Source organism: Maylandia zebra, linkage group LG1 (assembly GCF_041146795.1).
Source record: "Maylandia zebra isolate NMK-2024a linkage group LG1, Mzebra_GT3a, whole genome shotgun sequence".
NCBI classification, from domain to species: Eukaryota; Metazoa; Chordata; class Actinopteri; order Cichliformes; family Cichlidae; genus Maylandia; species Maylandia zebra.
In genome coordinates, this window is record NC_135167.1 from 29,758,864 (window position 1) to 29,781,563 (window position 22,700).

At 40.1% G+C, this 22,700-nt stretch overlaps 2 protein-coding genes across 5 annotated transcripts in view; one reads left to right on the forward strand and one right to left on the reverse strand.

The window, feature by feature from the left end:
* Positions 1–4,585: 4,585 nt before the first annotated feature.
* Positions 4,586–9,906, forward strand: anp32a (acidic (leucine-rich) nuclear phosphoprotein 32 family, member A). Of its 2 annotated transcripts, none has more exons than XM_004557966.6 (7): positions 4,586–4,782; positions 6,690–6,839; positions 6,925–7,047; positions 7,155–7,353; positions 7,438–7,553; positions 7,720–7,774; positions 8,621–9,906. In XM_004557966.6, exons 1-7 carry the CDS (start codon positions 4,729–4,731, stop codon positions 8,683–8,685), a joined length of 762 nt encoding a protein of 253 aa, XP_004558023.1. In that variant the 5' UTR covers positions 4,586–4,728; the 3' UTR covers positions 8,686–9,906. The 2 variants fall into 2 exon arrangements, with proteins under 2 accessions (XP_004558023.1, XP_004558022.1); XM_004557965.5 differs by having other exon boundaries at positions 4,587–4,782; positions 8,618–9,906.
* Positions 9,157–22,700, reverse strand: part of coro2ba (coronin, actin binding protein, 2Ba) — a 51,024-nt gene continuing 37,480 nt past the window's right edge. For all 3 annotated transcript variants that reach the window (XM_004557963.5, XM_076884654.1, XM_004557964.6), the window contains exons 3-12: positions 21,751–21,867; positions 18,607–18,756; positions 18,319–18,483; positions 18,039–18,155; positions 17,834–17,938; positions 17,411–17,507; positions 16,937–17,049; positions 16,447–16,537; positions 12,505–12,644; positions 9,157–11,892 (exon numbers count right to left, since the gene is read on the reverse strand). In XM_004557963.5, coding sequence (XP_004558020.1) covers positions 11,758–11,892; positions 12,505–12,644; positions 16,447–16,537; positions 16,937–17,049; positions 17,411–17,507; positions 17,834–17,938; positions 18,039–18,155; positions 18,319–18,483; positions 18,607–18,756; positions 21,751–21,867 — 1,230 coding nt within the window. In that variant the 3' untranslated portion in view covers positions 9,157–11,757. The remainder of the gene's footprint in view (positions 11,893–12,504; positions 12,645–16,446; positions 16,538–16,936; positions 17,050–17,410; positions 17,508–17,833; positions 17,939–18,038; positions 18,156–18,318; positions 18,484–18,606; positions 18,757–21,750; positions 21,868–22,700) is intronic.

Below are 22,700 nucleotides of genomic sequence, written 5' to 3' on the forward strand. Positions count from 1 at the left end.
CCGTATGTCAGAACAAGATTCAGAGTGTGATTCAAGAGGTGGGTGGGCTCTTTTGCATTTTAAGAGAAGAAAATTGAATCAAATAATAGATTAAATGCTGTGTTGAGGCTGTCATTTTCAGCATCTACATGGCTGTTAAAAGCTCCCCCTATAATTATTTTATCTGAACTGAGCACTAAATCAGATAAAAAAAGCCTGAAATAGAAACTTTTAGTAAGGGCTGGGTGGACAATAGATATCAACAAATTAAACAGGTTTTTGAGTTTTCCAAATAGGGTGGAAAAGGCTAAGAGTCAGGCCTTCAAATTAGTTAAACCTCTGTCTGGATCTATGGTTGATTAATAAGGTGGAGGAGAAGATTGCTGCTACTCCTCCTCCTTGACCTGTCCTTCAAGGATTCTGACGCCTAGTACAACTTGAGGGTGTTAATTAATTTAAATTAATATAATTATCCCGCTGTAACCATTTTTCTGTAAGGCAGAGTAAATTAATTTGTTGAATTAAATTGTTTACTAACAGAGAGTTAGAAGAGAGAGACAAATGTTTAATAATCCACATGTTACTGTTTTACTCTTTAGTGCAGTTGAAGCTGTTAGATTGTTCAAGCACTAAAATTTGATTATAGACAGAAAATTATAGATTTAACTACACTTGGTATTACTTGAATGAGCCATACATTTTTATTAACAATCTAAAAAAGAACTGAAAAGCCTCAGCCTTAGAAAAAAACATTTTAGAAATGACTTCACAAATGCAATTTCTGAAATACCACTGATGCTGGTGAGCAAGCTGATATTACAAATAAACCAATATCAGATACTCAGGAGTAATAAAGTGAAAGCAAAGAGTATTTCTAATGTTTTAGTTGAAGCCAGGGTACTTTAATATGTGTCCTTATAATCTCTTATGCTTGATAACTTGATGAAGAGAGCTGTCATTGATATCATGTTGTGATTTTTCTGGTAAGTTGACCAAGATGTAAAACATCTTGTGTCCATCAGCCAGGGGAATGGAGAAACTCCAGCAGGATATCTCTGCTGGAACAAGCATACAGAGATAAACAGTATTAGGTTCTACTCTGCTTAAATTCACCCATTATCCTGATGTCCACGTGCTTTATACTTATGTGTTTGTCTTTTTCCTCCTTGCAGAAAACCTGTTGATGTGCCTGCCTGAGCCAGTCTTGTTCTGTCTCTTTCAGAGATTTACCGCTCTTGGAAAAACTAGATGCATTAACCCTGTGTTGGATAAATGGAAATACTCACCTGAATGCTGACCTGATCTCTGGAAAACTGGCCTTGAACATTGTCTGTTGTTGTACATTCTGGAAACCACCATTAAAAACTCTTAAACCATTTTTATTTTGGGTAAAACAGCACTAAAACGTTCCTTTCACATCATCATGAATTATCAGTCATTCAAAATCTATCAAGATTTTTAGTCACAACTATTTTCAGCACAAGATACCATTACTTTTGCTTGTTTGTTTACCAGCTGCGTTGTTCCACGCTACTGCAGCACCATATTGGTGAATTTTGACCAGATTTTGAAAATGTCATTCATAGGGAATACTTAGCATTTAATGTTCATTATTCAAGATCATTTTTGAGAATTATTTCTGCCTTTGTGTCTTAATTTGGTTGATTTCACTATGTATTAATAACACACACTCACCAGACACTTCATTGGGAACACCTTGCTAGTAGTGACTCTGGGACCCTCTTTTGCCTACAGAACTGTGCTAATTAGTTGTGGCATTGATTCAACGAGATGCCGGAAACATTCCTCAGAGATTTTGCTCCATATTTATATGACGGCGTCACACAGTTTCTACAGATTTTTCAGCTGTGCATTCATGATGTAAATCTCCCGTTCCTCTACATGCTCTATTAGATTGAGATCTGATTACTGTGATGGCCACAACTCATTGTCATGCTGAAGAAACCAGTTTGGGAATATATGACATTTGTGATGTGGTGCATTTTCCTCTGAAAGTAGCCATCAGTGAGATTGACATGCTCAGAAACAATACTCAAATAGGCTGTGTGGTTTAAATGTTGCTCAACTGAGACTAAAGGGGCCAAAAGTGTGCCAAGATTCTCCACACCGTTTCATCACTATCACTATCCTGAAACATTGACACAAGGACGGACCCATACTGACCCTACCATCCAGGGTTGGCAGTAAACCATTGAGCTGGATAGGCAAACAACTATGAAAGGTGGACATTCAACATTCAACTTTGCAGTTTTTGAAAAACCAGGCCAAATGCAAAAAACTAGTTGAACAGATTTGCCTAATAAATTCATTTGAATATTCTGCAGTATGTGACAGGATCTGTTGTTGTTAAGCTCTTATATACTTTTGTAAATACATCCTTTTTATGGTTTTTGTTTCGTTTATAAACCATTTTCACCTATTTGACTTCAATGTGACACCTAGAGGTGGTAAACAGATTGTTTATATGATGTGCACAGAGTTTAAAGTGCCAGGAGAAAAAGCACAGAGTCGCCCTCTAGTAGCAGAGTTCTTACATTCATCTCCTCAATCCTCTCCCAGCTAATTCTTAGACTTGGGCTCACTGTCACACAGAACCATTATAAACCTTTGTAAAGGTGCCAACTTTTCCAAAGAGGCTAATCAAAAACATTTTGATGAGGGAATAATGAATTATATTTCATCTGGAAAAAACTGATGCACAATTCAAAAATCAAAGGCCAACACTTACCCAGAGTACACCCAACACACACAAAAATGCAGCTCTGTTTGTGACAGTTTCAGTTGTTGCCGCATTTTAATCTCTTTTGTGTTTACTTGCATCACAAAACTTGTGTTTTCCTGTCTCTTTGGGTTAATGCTGCATAATAGTTTGTTATTTTGTGCCTCTTTGTGGTTGTATGCTAGCCCCCCCAACACTGAGCAAATATAAGAAGGTAGCTGTACTATATGATTTTACTTGGTAATGGCTTTAATTGACTATCTCATCCTGTATCTTGTTATTAAACTGTAGGGTACATGTGAGTCACAAAATTTCACAACTTTATAATAGAAAGCGGGCTGGTGTCCCCTGTAGTTAAGGTTAGCTCCGTTAACCAGGAGCATTCCTGTTAGACAGCAACTTGTTCACCATTAATGGAGCGAAACAGAGAAGAGAAAGACGATGGTTTTAGGGGCTGCTGAGAGTGCCGTGGGCAATGAAAAGGCAGCAGTTCCGTTATTGGCGGTTACTCTCATTTGCCCTTATCATGAGCATGCAGGTTATTTATCACAGACAAGTTTCATGGATATGGAGTGAGACAGTGGCGCAAAGAGAGACGGACACTCCTCCTTATTGATAACCAGTGACATGTATTTATTTGGCAGAAACAAAGCATTCTTTGTGCTGATATATTTCATCATTTTCTGTTCAAATTACAATTAAATTAACTAACAGGAAGTTTGTGGTATATTAATAGCCATTACTTTTCACCACATTGTGCTAGGATCCGTTCTACCCATTACTTCTGCTAAAAAAACACAAAGAAAAATTTGAATTGAGTTTAACTGAAATTTTTTAAACACCCTCCTGGTGGTCACTGGATATACAGTTGAGGCTTTGCTTCCCCCTTGTGGAAAAGGTGCACACAGCAACACGCAGAGCACTCATGACCTGCCAGCACTTGAGTGAAACTGTGAAGAAGACCCCTAGTGGATCTCAGACTGCCCAAAAAACTCAGCACTGTGCTATTTTATTTGTTTGGAGAAGAATAGTTAAATTAATCTAGCCCTTTATTCCAAAGCATTCATGGCATCAGTCTACGTGCTGGCCAACCTGTTATTAGTGGATGACCCACTGTACCTCAAAGCCACACAAGGAGCTCTTAGCATTATTAAAAGACATGAGTAATGCCAGTTATCACATGCGACTTAGAAAAATCAGGTCTTTCAACCCGGTTGGTGTTATTTTACTATTAGGTTATCTATTCTTGCTTCTCCACTCTGGATCAGTAATATTTGAAAAATGGTAAGTTCTAATACCAAAATGTTATTCTTTATATATTATGGGTCATTAAAGTTGTTTTTGCATAGCATACAATAACAATGTCAACTTTTTTTGGCAAATTTTCTAACATTACATGCAATAGCTGTTGTTGTTTTATAGTTGTTAGACGTTTTATGGAGGAAAAAAAATATTTTTTAGTGTGTCATTATTCTATACTTTTTAAAATAATTTATATTTTTTGTTTTGTACAGAGGCAGGATGGAACAGTGTGCATTTTTAAATGATAAAAATTAAAAAGCTGTACAATTAATATGTCAGTTAAATTTAACAATAAATTAAATGTAAAATTAATTAAGCTTCAAAAAACCTCAAAACGTATGGGGCTGGGCTTCGATGTAGGTGGAGGTTTAAGGGTGGTGGTTGTGCATCGACTGCATGTATTCAGTGAAAAACATTACAGTATTACTATTTCCATGTAAACTTAAGTTAACAAACAACCAAACTTAGACAACAAAACCCCACCCAGTTTGATAAGGGCGCCTTCATTGGCCCGCGCGTCTGTAAATCCGTTCCCTCTTTATTTGGCGCGTGCCATTGGTCGGCGGTGACGACAATCCTGAAACGTGCTCCCGCCCACCGAGCGGATCAAGTTTGAATGAACAGCAGCAGCCTGCTCTGGAGGTGGTAGTTGCATTTGCAGTAATTATTAAAAGTGTGTATCGTATCACGGGGTGAGCCTTTCGAGGATGGACATGAAGAAAAGAATTCACCTAGAGTTGCGGAACCGCACTCCGTCAGACGTAAGTTGGCCTCGCGGCTCGCTGTAATAATGCTTCACTCTCGGCTAATGGAGAATATTTCGCGTGATGCCTTGGCGTGGGGATACAAAGTTTCTTCCAAGTTAAAAAGATGATGGGGGACGTCGGGTCACATTGTTGCTTTTGCCGTCGTGTTTACAGCGGGCAGGTGCTCCGCGGGTCCGCTGCTTGAACTTTTTAGTGCGGCTCCAGCTTCACGTTTTAATGTGCAGTTTGAGAATGCACCACAGCTTCTTTTTTAATGCCAGCGGTATAAACAAGGCAAGCAGTGTGAGAAGCCATATTTGTAACTTTTGATCCACGAACCCCGCGTTGTCGGGATTCTTGTTTTTAGTCATTGTCTGAGGCTCAGTGTGCATGCTTGGACTGGGAAATACGTTCACCTAAAAAAAAAACAAACAGTTTAAGCCGTGCACTTGGCGCGTTGAGGATGCGAGCACTCAAAGTCGTGAACATTATCAGTGATGCATAAAGATCACAGCCTCGAATTATCGCCTTACAACTGCAGACCGCTGCTATAGTTGCACAAACCGTCCGGTTCAAGTCGTTTATGTCTGCAGGGAGCAGCTTTTTACGCTGGGGGAGCCTGCAAACCTCCATCCGGAGTCACTGTGCGCACAGATGGCCGAAATAAAAGTGCCGTTACCGTGGACCGTTAGCGGCCACCAAGCTGCGCGAAAAAACCCCACGCAGAGATCAAAAACGAGCTACGCCCGACTCATTATCAACTGTCGTGTGGCTATTCACTCGTTTTCATCGGGATTTCTCGAAGCTTAGGCGTCCCAGCTCCCCCGGTGAAAACAGGGGGGGAAATCGTCGAGCCGCGCTGTTGCTCTAGTTTTCCAGAACTAGGACAAGCCGCCATTTTACCGAGAAACAAAGGCTATTCGAAATACACCGAAATCCCGTTCATTCGACACAAACGACGAACCAGTCATCATACCTTCGTGTTAATAGAGGTCTATACACACCATCAGTCCAATCGGGAAGTGTTTAGCGCGAGCAACAATGAAAACGTTTGCCTGGCAGCTATCTAATCGGCTTTAGCGGCCCCTCCTACTCACAAATGACCCTGTGCACGACTCGTAGGTCTGTTTGGCTCCGGCTTGTTTTGACTAATGTGCATCTGCGTCGCTCATAGCTCACGCGCACGTCTCTTATTGCGCTTTAAACACGGCAGCCGTACTTTATCGCTTTCTTACTAATGTGTCAAAAAAGCGAGATAAATGTCATATTTACGTAATGGAAAGAGTCAACGCATCGCGATATTTACAGCGGTACAATGACCGCTGATGGACAGTGGGGGGTTTTTTTTGGTTTTTTTTTTTTTTTTTATAGTTCTGGTCCTCACTGCTGATTGGCTGAGTCACGTTCAAGGCCGAGGTGAAATATCCGATAACAGCCCACCTGTGACCGCATATCACACTATTTAAATATCAGTGCGCAGGGCCAAAATTAACGCTGTTGCTGCTGCTACACTGAAGTGTGGCATCCGCCCAGTGTTGAGCTGGTTTATCTGTAGGAGGACGTTTGTTTATTTTCTTCAGATTTATTTATTTATTTTCTTAAAAAATGGTAAAAGTAAATCAATTTAAATGTTTATATGTGTATATATATTTTTTTACAATTAAGAGCTGATTCCAAATATTGTTGATACAATTTAACTAAAGTGTCAAAGACGAATGTAGTAATGAAAATAAAATGTGTCTTGAATTTACAGAAATGTATGGATTGTTGTTTGGTATGTGCTTGCTTTTTGTTAGCATTTTTTCCTGTCATTGCTGACTGCTGTAACAAAGCAACAATGTAATGTGTTGATTGGGATTAACAAATATGATGTTTGCAGTTTGACAAATTCTAACCATTTTAATTTTTTGATTACACTTCAGGTCAAAGAACTAGTGCTAGACAACTGTCGCTCAAATGAAGGCAAGATCGAGGGTCTAACAGACGAGTTTGAGGAGCTGGAGTTTCTAAGCACAATCAATGTTGGTCTGACGACAGTTGCCCACTTGCCGAAGCTAAATAAACTCAAAAAGGTGGGTGCTTTTCATCACGTGACAAATCTCTGTAGCTTCAGACTGTAAAGTTTTGCAAGGTTTTGATTATTTAATTGACCAACAGCTTGAACTCAGCGATAACAGGATCTCAGGAGGGTTGGAAGTTCTGGCGGAGAAGTGCCCCAATCTCACACATCTAAACCTCAGTGGCAACAAGATTAAAGACCTCAGCACAATAGAACCACTGGTGAGTCCCAGAAATATGAGGGGGGGGGGGGGGAAAGCACAACATGCAAAACAGCTCGTTGTTGTTTATCAAACTGGATTGTTTTTGTTTGTTTTTTGTTCTGATAGAAAGAACTGGGGACCCTGAAAAGCCTAGATCTGTTTAACTGTGAAGTGACAAACCTGAACGAATACAGAGACAACGTGTTCAAGCTATTACCCCAGCTCACGTACCTGGATGGGTATGACAAAGATGACAAAGAAGCACCCGATTCTGATGCTGAGGTCTATGCAGAGGGCTTGGATGATGATGAGGAAGATGAAGATGGTATGTCCAAGACTATGTCGGGTCTCATGTATGTCTTTGCGACGCTAATGCTGGCGTTTATATTAACTGACCACTTTCACCCAGATGTAGATGATGAGGAGTATGATGAAGATGCAGCACCGGGAGATGAGGAGGAGGAGGAAGGAGAGGATGAAGAAGAGGAGAATGAAGAAGAAGAAGAGGAAGACCTCAGTGGAGAGGTGAGATGAGAATAAATGAGATATGCTTTTTCTAATAGTTATGTAAAAATGCTCTTGTTAGTAGACTGGTTGCCATGGTGAATCCCGCCTCTCGTCCTCTGGCTTCAACTCCGCGAGACCCGGAAGTGATCTCATCTCACTAACTTTGCCTTGTCTTTTAACAAAGGAGGAAGAGGAGGATGATTTGAATGACAGAGAGGTTGACGATGAAGATGACGAAGGTGAGCAACTTCTCCAAATGCATAATAAGTGCACACGCTTGATGCTATTCTTTATAGTGGACTGCTTTTGTTTTTCTTAACCTTTATGAATTAGCAAATTTAAATATGCCCTTTGGATATTTTACACATGGCGTTAACATGGAGAGATGCTACAGTTTCTGTGTCCACTATATATACACCATGTATAAACCATAGACGGTATATAAAGGATGGGAGTAGGCACAGTGACAGCACCTTGTAGGTCGTAAACTCATGTTTTGAAGCCTTGATCTTCAGTATTATGGTTTTTGCAAGCTTGTCTTTTGGAGAGCCAGAAATGACTGTGCTTGGGACTGTAGAATGCTAAGTTAATGCTAAAAATGCTTAAACCTTGCCACTATGGCTAGCACGCTTTGTTAGCAAGGTGCATTTCAGAGTGTATTGTTATCTGTGCACAAACAGAGGTATTTTATAGTTAATGGAAAGTAATGTACAAATAAATATGGAGCTGTCCCCCAAAAGCTATTTTATTATTACTTTCTTTAATTGTAATTTCATTATACTGTCGGAAACGGGTCTCTCTTGTAAATGTAGAAATAAAGGTTAAATAAAATAAATATAGGGAGTGAATCCTTTGGGAGTTAGCCTCTAGTGGGCATTCAAATGATTTGCAGTTTTCACCCCTGTGTGCTGGCTTCATATTGAGCCTCAGAGGGAGCTTATGTGTGCGTGATACAAACAAAACAGGGAGACAAGTGTGAAACGAGGACAAGGATAATGTGTTTTGGTCACGTGGAGCTTTCTTCATCTGTAATGCTGTATTTGTCTTATAAATGTGACTTTTATTTCTTACTTATTTCTCAGAAGAAGAGCGAGGTCAGAAGAGAAAAAGGGACCTGGATGAAGAAGGGGAGGAAGATGATGACGATTGAGAGTCTTCTTTAAGCTAAGTTGTGAACTGTTTTTAACTTGTATCTCCCAGTCACTTCCCAACAGCCCCCATGTATTTTTTCCCCTCAGTTTCATATTGCAGTAGGAGTGGGTTTCTTTTGTTATTGGCCAGTTAGGTAGACGGGTTTTCCTGAAAGGAAAGAAAAGGTTACATTTGTGTACCTTTGACACCCCCGTGTTCCAGTCTTTACTGTCCACTTTTAACTGCTTCGTGGACACCAGTTTTGTAATATCAAATAATAGCAAATATAAACCTTTTTGAGAGACGTTTGTTTCCTCACTGTTTGTGTAAGACCAATTTCTGATGTATTTTAAGACCGCCCCAAAAAGAGGGGAGGAAAAAAAAATAAAATAAAAAGAGTGCATGTCTAATACATTTTAAAGTCAACTACTGGATTCATGTATGGCTGTCCTCTCCTCGTCTTAAACTTGTTATTATTTTTTTAATTGTATTTCTTTTTTTTTTTTTTTCTTTTTAATGTAAGTTATGTGTTTGTAGTGTCACCAGTATGCCAATACTCTCTGCTGTCCTGGTGTGAAACTTCTGTCTGAACATGCGCAGTGTGACCCTCACGGGACATATTTTTAAATCCTAGCAAAAAAATGTCTGCCCTTGTCAAAGCTGCTCCTCCTCCTCTTAAACCCTCAGCTTTGATAGTTCGGAAATTACGTGTTCTTGTAAATAATGACCAAATCTATTTTTTTGTATTCTCTTTGATGACGGCAGACATTGAACAGACAACTGAGGTGAAACTATGAATTGTAATAAGATATTAAATATGTATGCTGCTTTATCTAAGAATACGCAGTGTGAAATTTCTTGAATTTGAACATAACTTTGTATGCATCATCTTTCCATAAGGACAAAACATCAGAGCTCATTGCTTTCTTTGTTCCCCCCCCATGTTCTTTTCTGTGACACACACACAGATGGCAATGTTTGAATTTTGTGCTGGTGGTGTAGAGGAGTGCTTGATTTAAATGGAGGTTACAGCCACAACGTATGTGCATCGAAAATTTATTGTTGCAAAATGTAAACTCTGGAAAACGGTCAGCTGTTTGGACTTTGTTTTCCTCCAGTATACGCAATGGTCAAATTGGCCTACCTCAGTGATTTTTTTTCACTACATGTTAAATCCACTGTCATCAGCTGATTTCTTTCTTTTCCCCTTCCATTCACTTCAATAAATCCCTTTTATATATGTGTTTGACGTTTGTGGTCCTTGTACACAGTTTAATATATTAAAAAAAAAAAGTGTATACAGAATTCCAGGGAGTGATGACAGTTGTCATTTTTGATCCTCTACATGGAAAATCAAGAAAAGAATTTACAGAATGCCTTTTTTTTCCCCACAATACTGAACTCGTATGTATACATCTACAGTACACTGCTACCACACTAAGCAAATCTAAGTTGGGGTTTACTTTGAGTCTGCAGCAGTAACTGTTTGGTCAAAAATGTCATGACTAAACAGTTACTCGACCTGTCTCCTGTCTGTCACTGCAGCTCATCGATCTGTCTACTTTCACTGTAGCCTTTTATTTAACACAGATATTTACCATTGTTCATTGTTAAGGGCTCATCTTCTCTAGCTAAAGCTATGAAGCTTTGGCCCTTTATGTGCCTGCGATGATGTTATGAGGAAAGACTTGTGACCTTTAGTCCGTAACTCGCTGTTAACTTACCATTTCCATCCTTGTCATGCATGCAGTGGAATTTCTCCAGCTCGGCTCTTAAAATAGTGCCAATTAAATTCGAATGCTCTCAAATGTAAAGCTGAATGAGGCAGCGCAAATTTCTCCTGTATGTGTTGTCGGTACGGGTGGAGGAGAGGCATGTCACCTGACGTCTTGAAAGCAAAAATTACACGGCTACAGACAAACATTTCTCAGTAATAGTAATATACTTGGTTTAAATGTCAAATGGTTGGTTATTATTCCAGTTTGCACTTTTAAAAGTAGGAAATTATATAGCTTCATAACTTATCTGAAGTTACGTTGTTGGAGACAAAGAGCTAATAGGAAATACCTTTTTAAGGTGCTGTTTCACACAAGTCTTGCACCATTTCCACCGGAAACATTCAGCAAAATCTATCAAGCATCACAATCATTACTTGCGCAGTGTGTCATACAAAAACAAAGGGATTAAGAAATATACATGTTATTAGCTAAAAAGGTAAGATGTGACAAATAATAAATAAAAAGCAAATATACATTACCCCATCAAAATTAGCCCTAAAAACCAGTAACAGCCAGCAAAGCTTCCCTCGGATCCATGTCTCCTCAGCTGCGTCCCCATTGTTTAAATAAAGAGATACCTGAACAAAGTGAGCTATGTGCTGTCCTTGGGGAAAGACTGTCTGGAGTAGCTAAGTGTCAGTGTGACAAAGTAAATCTCTAGCCACTGTTTGTAGGTAATGGGATAAGCAGCCTGGTGGGAAAAACATGGTCCATGTCTGCAAAGCTCTCCTCGTCTGCCATTTTGAGATAATGTTGCAGCTCGCTGCAAACTGGGTCTGCAGCAGGGTCTAAGGCCTTGGGGAAGAAAAATAGGAGCAATAATAGTCTTCTCCAGTTTTAACCTCAACATAAAAATTACAATTCGGAGGTGGTTTGGTCAGTACAGGACTTTTTTTTTTTGCATGGTGATCAAGGCATTGCCACATGGACAAGAGGGTAGGCAAAGTGAGACGAATACCTAGGCGGCGTGGAATAACACTGCTAGATCAATCATTTACATTTATAAAAACTGAAAATACCAAAATTCTCTGCATTCTATATCAGCGATTTAATGCTTAAGTAGCAATCCCTGATCTGTCATGCCTCATTACTTGTATTTGTCACTACTACAATATTGCAGTATTTGGATCAGTTAACATTATCCAATGGTTACCATGTTATTGTGTGCACTACGTGGAACAGCAGGAAGAATGAAGTTATGATATAATGAAATATATCAAAAAAGCAGGGCGAAGGGCTCAGAAGGTTGTTGGAGGTCAGAAGTGGGGGGGGGCAAAGGAAGCGAGGCTTTGCCAGTCCAGGAGTCTAAGAGGTCAGGCGTTGTTGGGGCTAACGTTCTTCAGGTTGTTGAGCTCGAGTTCCAGCTGGCGTATTCGGACGTCCTTGGTGGTCAGTTCCTCCTTCAGCCGCCGCAGCTCATCCTGCTGCCGGAAGAACATCCGCAGGAGCTGGGTGGAAAAGGTGGGAAACGCGTGGAAGAACATGAGCGCAACGGCAGCTCTCAAAACAAGGAAAAGAGGACATTGGCAGGATGAAGGACGAAACATTTGGTTTTAATGGCAAGTTGTGTAAGGCTGGGTTCATTCTCAGCTTTTTTCTGAAATCATTTGCACCAGTACATTATGCTCTACTCTTATGATCGAAAGCTGTGGAACAGCTACTACATGGACCCCATGAGCCAAAAGGTCAGACTGCTCTAAAAGCTTAGTTTCTGATTTTTTATTTTATTTTTTTTACTATTCAAACTGTATGACAGTGGATATCCAAAAAATGGTCACCAAAGGCTTTTCAGTCTCACAAAGGGCAGCCAATCAGAAGAAAGCTGACTCAAAGGGCGAGCGCTAAAATAGCACGTTTCACATTTTTTTTGGTTAATGCATGCATAATGTAATAAAGATGACTTTGAACTATTATACAGAAGAAAAGGAAAGAAATGTATAGAGATCCACTTTAAGTGAATCAGTTGTACAACAAAAACAAGTTGCGGTTCAGTTACAGCGTTATTACACTCCATTAAAGGCTGCAATTATTTTATATTATACTTGTCATCCTTCACACACCTCGTTCTCTGTCCTGGGTGGTACGTTCTCCAGCAGGTCGATCCCATTCACTACCACACTCTTCTTTTCCTTCACCGGGACCTTGAACACCACCTGGTTTGGCCGGTGGTAACCATCCTTCAGGGACATCAAAACTGGGTCTGTTTGAAAAGCAGGGAGAAAATGAACTTTTCCCTGTGAAAACCAACACAAAGCAGCAAGAGGCTTCGGCCGTCCACAGATCAACACCAGAGAATCTACCGTTTATCCATGCACGTCTTCAGCTCTTCAGGACATCCACATATTCAAGTGTTTAGTTATTCTACAACATGATTAGGATATGGATTCAGTGCCTAAAGCAATTTCCAAAGTTACTAAGCTTTTGTTATCCAGACTTCATCAGTATTTCAGTATCAGCATTGGGTTCATTTGTTCTCTTAAAAAAAAAAAAAAAAAAAAATAATATATATATATATATATATATATATATATATATATATATATATATATATATATATATATATATATATATATACACACACACACACATACAGTGGGGCAAAATAGTATTTAGTCAGCCACCGATTGTGCAAGTTCCCCCACTTAAAATGATGACAGAGGTCAGTAATTTGCACCAGAGGTACACTTCAACTGTGAGAGACAGAATGTGAAAAAAAAATCCATGAATCCACATGGTAGGATTTGTAAAGAATTTATTCGTAAATCAGGGTGGAAAATAAGTATTTGGTCAATAACAAAAATACAACTCAATACTTTGTAACATAACCTTTGTTGGCAATAACAGAGGTCAAACGTTTACTATAGGTCTTTACCAGGTTTGCACACACAGTAGCTGGTATTTTGGCCCATTCCTCCATGCAGATCTTCTCGAGAGCAGTGATGTTTTGGGGCTGTCGCCGAGCAACACGGACTTTCAACTCCCGCCACAGATTTTCTATGGGGTTGAGGTCTGGAGACTGGCTAGGCCACTCCAGGACTTTCAAATGCTTCTTACGGAGCCACTCCTTTGTTGCCCGGGCGGTGTGTTTTGGATCATTGTCATGTTGGAAGACCCAGCCTCGTTTCATCTTCAAAGTTCTCACTGATGGAAGGTGGTTTTGGCTCAAACTCTCACGATACATGGCCCCATTCATTCTGTCCTTAACACGGATCAGTCGTCCTGTCCCCTTGGCAGAAAAACAGCCCCATAGCATGATGTTTCCACCCCCATGCTTCACAGTAGGTATGGTGTTCTTGGGATGCAACTCAGTATTCTTCTTCCTCCAAACACGACGAGTTGAGTTTATACCAAAAAGTTCTACTTTGGTTTCATCTGACCACATGACATTCTCCCAATCCTCTGCTGTATCATCCATGTGCTCTCTGGCAAACTTCAGACGGGCCTGGACATGCACTGGCTTCAGCAGCGGAACACTTCTGGCACTGCGGGATTTGATTCCCTGCCGTTGTAGTGTGTTACTGATGGTGACCTTTGTTACTTTGGTCCCAGCTCTCTGCAGGTCATTCACCAGGTCCCCCCGTGTGGTTCTGGGATCTTTGCTCACCGTTCTCATGATCATTTTGACCCCACGGGATGAGATCTTGCGTGGAGCCCCAGATCGAGGGAGATTATCAGTGGTCTTGTATGTCTTCCATTTTCTGATGATTGCTCCCACAGTTGATTTTTTCACACCAAGCTGCTTGCCTATTGTAGATTCACTCTTCCCAGTCTGGTGCAGGTCTACAATACTTTTCCTGGTGTCCTTCGAAAGCTCTTTGGTCTTGGCCATGGCGGCGTTTGGGGTCTGACTGTTTGAGGCTGTGGACAGGTGTCTTTTATACAGATGATGAGTTCAAACAGGTGCCATTCATACAGGTAACGAGTGGGGGACAGAAAAGCTTCTTACAGAAGACGTTACAGGTCTGTGAGAGCCAGAGATTTTCCTTGTTTGAGGTGACCAAATACTTATTTTCCACCCTGATTTACGAATAAATTCTTTACAAATCCTACCATGTGGATTCATGGATTTTTTTTTCACATTCTGTCTCTCACAGTTGAAGTGTACCTCTGGTGCAAATTACTGACCTCTGTCATCATTTTAAGTGGGGGAACTTGCACAATCGGTGGCTGACTAAATACTTTTTTGCCCCACTGTATATATATATATATAGTACTATCTCAGCCCATGTCTACACACAAATAATGAAGACAACTTTCTTCAAATACAATTTAAATAGTATAAACTAAACAATATTAGTTATAATAAAAACTCCTGTAGGTCATTATTTGATCTTCCAAAAAGCCCATGAACCAAAAAATCTTCACAAAACTAAAAAACTAAATGTAAATGTCAATAATACAAAATACTGACTGGAAAGCATCTCTTATTTAAAAAAAATTTCCTTTACAAAATAGTGACCATACTATAGTTTTAATTGCCGAGCATATTAAAATCACACTCGTGAGAAAAAAAAAAAAAAAACCTGTCTATTTACATTGATTCCGATTCAGTGAAATACGCGTGGTTGTAAGAACAAAATTGGCAGGTGTGTGGGTTTTGTGAATCGGATGGTAATTTTTGCAAATGCACATATTTAACCCTAACCCACTGAGAGCAAACACAATGTGAGAAGGAAAGAACGGGACTTTCAAAACATACTTTTAACATCCTGAATTTCATTTCTCTTCACTTGAATAATCAGACCGCATCTTATCTTTAATACCTCTCAGTAGCATACCACCCCAATAGTGCACTTTACCCCCAGACTGCCGGCTTGCTTGTGCTTCCAAGGATATTTAAAAGTAAAATGAGAAGCAGAGCCTTCACTTTTGTCTTTTGTCCTGTATTCCTCCTCTCACCTCTAACTGGTTGCGGCAGATGGCCCCGCCCCTCCCTGAGCCTGGTTCTGCAGGAGGCTTCTTCCTGTTAAAAGGGAGTTTTTCCTTCCCACTTGCTCATGCTTGAGAGTGAGTGTGTGTGTGTGTGTGTGTGTGTGTGTGTGTGTGTGTGTGTGTGTGTGTGTGCGCTGCTTTAGAGTATAAAGCACCTTGAGGTGATTTGGCAGTATATGAAAAAAACGTAAATTGAAGTGAACTGCATTAGTGTTCACTTGGTTTGAGTTCTTATTTTAAAGCTCCATGAAACATGAACATGAAGAGCTTAGATGTTGTAACAGTTAAAATGGGGGGTAGCACCTTCATCTATCTGACTACTCTCCTGTCGAGCCAGCTTGGGTTCAGGGCAGACACTCTCTTTACTGTTATCAGATCAGATGACCCAGTCCATTAGCCATGCTGCTATAGGCCCGGGTTCTTTGGGGACTGCCCATGAAGCACTGATCACTTCTCCATCACTCCCTTCTCTCTTACTCCCAATGCATTTTTATGCCACTGTTAAGCACAACATTCACTTTGTCATCTCTGTCCTGTAGTTTGTGCTTTATCTTGTTTTTGTTTACCATCTTTCCACATTTCTCTCCTTTCATTTCCCCCACCCCAGCTGATAGCTGAGACCAGCTAAAGTTTCTTCCTGCTAAAATGGAGTTCTACCTCCCTGCTGTTGTTAGTTAGAGGGTTATTGAGGATTTTCTCTCTAATACTCTTACTGTAGAAGCTTGAGATGACTATTGCTGTGAAGTAGTGCTCACAATATAGTAAAGTTGAATGTTAATGAACTGGACTGGATTGCATCAATTAAAATAAATCAACTGTGGGGATTTTTTTTTAACCATGCTGGTGATAACACAAGCTACATGTTGTCAGTGCATGATTCAGCAAAACAAAAACACTCAGTGACTGAGGTTTGCTGTAAATTAATCTACATTAGCTTTGTTTACTTGTTAGAGGCAACCTTGCATGCAAGTCATCATGGAAATCAGTTGCAGCAAATGAATAAGATGCCGCTCCCCTATTAAAATGCTGTTTAACAAGCCAGACAAGTGCGTCTCTGACGGGTTGCTTACCTCTATCAATTCCGCTCAGCCACTCGCTGGCTGACAGGGCCGGTTCTGTTCCTGCCGTCATGGGGTAGATGTCCTCCTGGTACGTGTCTGACTGTAAACAAACAAACATTTTCAGATGTCTCAGCAACCATTTGCTCAGCACTGCTGATTATCTCAACGTTCGGATGTCTTTGGTAAAGAGTTTTTATCTCAAAGAATTACATACGGTTTTGATAATTTTCCACCTTTTGACTTTGAGATGCTCATTCACCAGTCTGCTTTTAAACACACGTCTTAGGTCAAATAAATGGTATTAGATTAATTATTCCTGTTCTTGTTTCTTCTTGCTCTGATTTTGTATTCATCACAAACCAAGGTATTATAAGTCCAGTGTTCCTAAGAGGTGTTGGCTAAAATCTAACAGCTTTTTTGACTTAATAAATGCTGGTTATCATCTGCTGAAGATGAGACTGATAATAACAGAATGGAGTCTAATTTCATTCCCACTCACCCTTCTTGGCACAATCATGGAAATGGGCTCAATCAAACCCTTGAGGGTGACCAGTTTGTAGAAGCGGTACACCTCGCAAGCTGCCACATCCATCCCGTGCTTTGGCATCACACCTGCAGACAGGAAAAGAGGCATGTGGTGACGGCTGTTTTGCCAACATCCCTTTCCTAGAATTCATTGTTTGTCTCATCAACAAGATACAAAAACAACCTGCTGCAGCGTGACAAGTTAGTGAAGCTCTTTAAGCTTTTTTGAGCAAATTTCCAATTCGGACACCTCATTTTTATTTTCTTCAGTAAATACGATCCTTTCAGCTACGCAACACCGTTTTTAGAGGAGTGTTGAGGGCTGAGCTCATTTTCACAGTGATTCATTCCACCTCTCCGTTTCTAAAGACAGTTAATGACTGGGTTAGCATTTCTCTTTCTCCTCTGGCAGGACAGATCAGATACTGCTGTTCAGCAACTGGCTTACCTAGTCCTTTCTGTGGGGCAGGGGATCGGAACTCCATTAGGTACTGGATGTACGGCTTCTCTGTGGTGATTTCAAAGTAACGGATGTTGCCGTCCCCCTGCCAGAGCAACAGAACATGGTCATTACCTCTGAGCAATTGAAGCTACATCTTTTTTGCTGCTGTGCTCAGATTTCCAGAACAAGCAATGCTTCTCAGACTTTGACTTCCCTTTATTACTCAAGTTAAATTGAACACACACACACACACACACACACACACACACACACACACACACACACACACACACACACACACCCCTTAAAAATAAATCATCAATTCCAATCACAGTCATCCAAAATGTATTAGATATGCAATAAATGAATGGTAAACACAGTTCAGTTTTTAGACTACTTTTGTACAACTGTTGGGACATCGGGGCTGACCTTGCCTGCCAGATACAACATGTGTGTGTCAGCATCATAGAAGGGAAACAACAGTCCTGAGAGCCCGTCTATGTCCTCCTCCACCATCGGCATGGACAAATCCTCCTAGGAATAACAATGTATACAAACATTGTTTTTAACACACATGCACACTTGATCTACCTGCTGTGGCACTGTATGCATGTATGGAGAAGTGTTGTCTGACCTGATCCCAGAGAGCGATCTGCCGAGTGTTCCAGCGAGAAAACCCTGTGGTGAGCAGCCGCTTCATATTGCCCAAGAACACAACTCTGTTTACGCGGTGGTTCTTGCAGCTGGCTTGCTGATGGAGCAGCACACATAGAGAGAGTGAGGCAACATACACTTGCAAGGAAGTTAACACTCTAATATGTTAACAGAATATTCTTGTGACAGTAGAAAGCAGAGCGTTTTTCAGAAACCACTAAAACATGTCAGTTTATCGTCATCAGCCAGGTCCGCCTCACCTGAAGGACTCTCCCGGAGCGTGGCTCAATGACACGCAGCTTCTTGTCTTTGCAGCTGGTGGCCAGCAGACTGCCGTCTGTATTGAAAGACATGCTGAGGATGACGTCAGTGTGGCAGTCGATCATTTTCACCGGCTCGCCTATCTCCAGGTTCCAGATGAGGATCTAACTCAGTCGGGAAAAATTGTTTTGGTGGAGCTGTTAGAGGGCTGCTGTACTTCAATTAAAGTGATCATAAATAGAGATATAACTGTGGTTGTTGGGGGTGTGGCTGTGTTGTTTTTGTACCTTGTAGTCGTAGCCTGCACTGAAGAGGATGCCGCTGCTGGTGGGGTGCCACTCGATCAGACCCACCCGTCTGCTGTGACCGTACAACTCCAGCACTGCTTCCATCATGTTGCGCCTCAGGCCGCCCTCTGGGATCTCCCATACTCGCACCTGCAACATTTACCAACGCACACCGAGGTTGTTACTGGATACACAAATATACCTACAGGTTTGCTCATTCTCACAAAACATGATAACAAGTGACATTTTTATTATTCTGTTTTTGTTAGCAAATTATCAGGACTACTGCGTGCTTTCACAACACATTAGTATGAACTCTAAACCACAATCAGGAGGACACAGCTAGAAATCGTCTGATCAGAAATAGCACAAGCTATCAATGTAGCCCGTTGCATTAGGATTAGACAGGATTACTGCTATGGATAGAGGCTCTGTGTCAGACCAGATCAGATTATCTTTGAACATGTGAAAGTACTACACAGAGCACAGTGCTACCAATGCTGTGCAGTATTCACTAGAGTAATGTAACAGGTACATGTATCACGAAAAAACAGCCTGTAGGGTAACAGTGATTGCTATTTTATTTTGTGCCTAATGTCATTAATATAGCAAGCTGCTGAAAAGCTAACTGATGTTTGCCTATTTGTCGTTTTCAAACCTCACAGCAGCAACAACAGCACACCGTAGGATCGGATCAGAAGCGCGTGTCCAGTACAAACCGTATGAATCAGTAACCTCTGACCAGAGGTGGGACCAAGTCATTGTTTTGCAAGTCTCAAGTAAGTCTCAAGTCTTTATCCTCAAGTCTCAAGTCAAGTCTCAAGTAATGTCAGGCAAGTCAGAGTCGAGTCTCAAGTCACTGGTGTAAAAGTCCGAGTCAAGTCACAAGTCTGAAATTTTGAATTTCAAGTCCTTTCGAGTCTTTAAAAAAAAAAAAAAAAAAGAAAAAAGAAAAAAGTATGTTGCAGTTATGCTAAATGTAAATATTAGACCATGTAATTTTTAAATCTGTGTTTTTCTCAACACATGACAAAATAGTGAACTTAGAAAATATACACAAATTGTGAAATTGCACCTCTTTAAAATGCAGCTCAATTAAACCTAGCTCCAAGAATAATTTTCACCGACAGTTCTGAGATAAGCTGCATGTTATTCTTGGATGCGGTTGTAGGACCGGTGTTGTGCCAAAAAGTGATTGTCTGCCAAAAACTGATTTCCGGTATTTGCCAAAAAGCGATTGCTCATATTTAAAGTGCTATAAGTAACTTGTTGGGCTATAATATGTTAAACATATGTCAAATGCATCCCTTATGGATGACATAAAGTCATCTTGAGCCACAAACAACATTCGTGTAGCAAGATACAAGCCGCAATCAGTTTTTGGCAGCGACTTTTATATAACCTTTATTTATGCAGTAAAAAAAATCTCATTAACATTAAAAATGTATTTTGTAAGAGTAAGTTGCCCAACAGGACAGCAGAAATGGCAGCAAATATTACAATAGTTCTGTAAAAATATTTTAAGTGGGGATAAAGGATTGGTTATAATGTAAGTACAAGTTGTAAAGATACTTAAAAAACAGATAATTTTTTAATTCTTTATGTAACCCCTTTGTATCCCCTGTTCACCGAAGTCTATTTACGAACATACGTAAAGATATTACACATAAAAAATACACAGAAACACTGGAAATCACTTTTTGGCAGACAATCACTTTTTGGCACAACACCGGCTTTAAAATCGCATGACAAAAATATCATATACATTAAAAAAACTGCATCACCAACGTAGCCTGGACAACATTTGCTAGTTAGATGAAGTCAGCTATCTCATCGTAGCATATTTATATGCATATTTATAATTATACGGTTCTTGGAGTGAGTGCATACACTCGTGAAGTTTAGTAACTTCCGGTCACTGCAACAAGCCCAGGTACAGTTTACTGACGGATGGGTGCAGGACCTTGAAATGCACCGTGTAGAACGAAAGACCATCGTACGTATCATAAGTTTACCAGTCTCACAAATCGTCGTCATAAATACACATTCGTTAACCGTTTATTAATATAACCTTTGAGCTTAACAGTAATTAATTAGTAGTAGAAATAATTTCTGGTACGCGTTACAGAAATGTAGCAGTGACAATAATATTGTATGCTGTAATCGCACTGGACAATTAGTGATACAAAACAACTGTTTTATTCTGTGAATAAAAGTATATGTTTTTGTCAATGTACCATAATAACAGAAGCGAAACGCAATATTGTGTCAGGACAATTCACTATTTATGCACAATAAATAAAGGAGCATAGCGCGACCATTTCTGTTCAGCGCCAGACTTGCTTGTAACCTATATCACTAATTATGTTATGAAAATGACGTATTAACTACTAAAAAACACTGACCTTTGTGTAAATGCTTGGAGCAGACTAACCTGTGAGCTGGAGTGTTCTGGGACGTTATATTTGATCTTTGAATGGCTGCAATCCAGGCCATCCGTCGCGTCTTTGTTACTTCGGAAACATGGCTCGAACAATTTCTCTTCAACGACGTAATCCGATAACAACCGATTTCTTTACCCGTCGGCTTCCCGTGGCTGTCATGCGACCGGCTATTGCAGTTAATAATACAACAGCTTCTTGACATTTTTGTGTTTCTTTTTATCGCTGTGTGACTGATTTCAATTGAAAGCCTGCGTGCGCTAGTACCGCTTGCCACGAGTTCCCAGAATCCTTTGCGGTTCTACCCGTGAATGACGTCACATTTTCAATCTCTATATAATATGCATGTTAAATTTTATATTTGGGGTAAAATATCAAGTCTTTTCAAGTAAACCGGTTCAAGTCCAATTCAAGTCCCAAGTCATTGGTGTAAAAGTCCAAGTCAAGTCACAAGTCTTAGAACATTTTTTCAAGTCAAGTCTAAAGTCATAAAATTAATGACTCTAGTCTGACTCGAGTCCAAGTCATGTGACTCGAGTCCACACCTCTGCCTCTGACCATATTAAACTGACGACCCATTCACCTTCTGGACTAGTGGCTGTCAACCTCAGCATTTAAGCACATACAAGAGAATTTTTTTAGAATCTTAAAAGTCATCAACTCATAAAAATGGGAGTTAAAAAGAATAAAGTGGATCACTTACTGAAGTGTCCTCGGAGCAGGACGCTATGATGTTTTCACAGAAAGGGTTCCACTTGATATCCAGCACGTTGCCATTGTGGCCGCACACTTTCGGGTGATGAGAGTCCAGGCGGCCAGACTGAAAGCACGTACAACATGCAGATGAAACGCATACAGTATGTCAATGCATAAATGAAGAGGTATTGTTTGCAATCGCATCACTATAAAGGAATATTACTGGAAAGAATCAGAATCATCACAAATTGCACAAAACTTTAGTCGAAACAAAAGACATTTTAAAGACAATATTAAAGACAATATTAAAGAATAGCGTAAATTTTTAGAGAATGTTACTGAGCAGAACTCATCTTTGCTCCTTTTGATGTGAACATGAAAGACTCACATCAGTGAGATGTCTCTATAAATTCTGAACAAAGCAAAGCAAACCCGGTTATTGTACAGGGACAACCGAGGCACATTATTATTATTACTGCAATAACCTACAGAGTCCACAGAGGGGCACTGGCTCATAACAGCAGATGACAGGAAGCTCTTCATATCGGTCATGATGTCATGAATGTTTGATGTCCACTCAATCCACTGACCTCTTTTCTGATTTCCTTAGAGATTTGCTTAAGAGCACTGGGTCATGCACCTGTGAAATCCCATGTGCGTCTGCATGCACGGTCCTTGCTGAACCCTTAAGACTTATTTTGGAGGCATTGCCAAGCTTTAGCAAAATTTTCATAATAAATATCTTTGAGAATGCATTAAATTGAAATTTCAAGCTATTTCCTTGCAAATCTTTCCCACCAAAATGAAAACAATAAATGTAATTTTGTTACAACAGGAGATAAAATATTGAAAAAAATTTTTTAAGATTCACAGTGAAGCTTAGATTTAAAGAATTCTTTGTCTGTGTGAATGCCAAATTTGGTTAGCTGTAGTCAACCAGCTCAAAAAGAGCAAAGC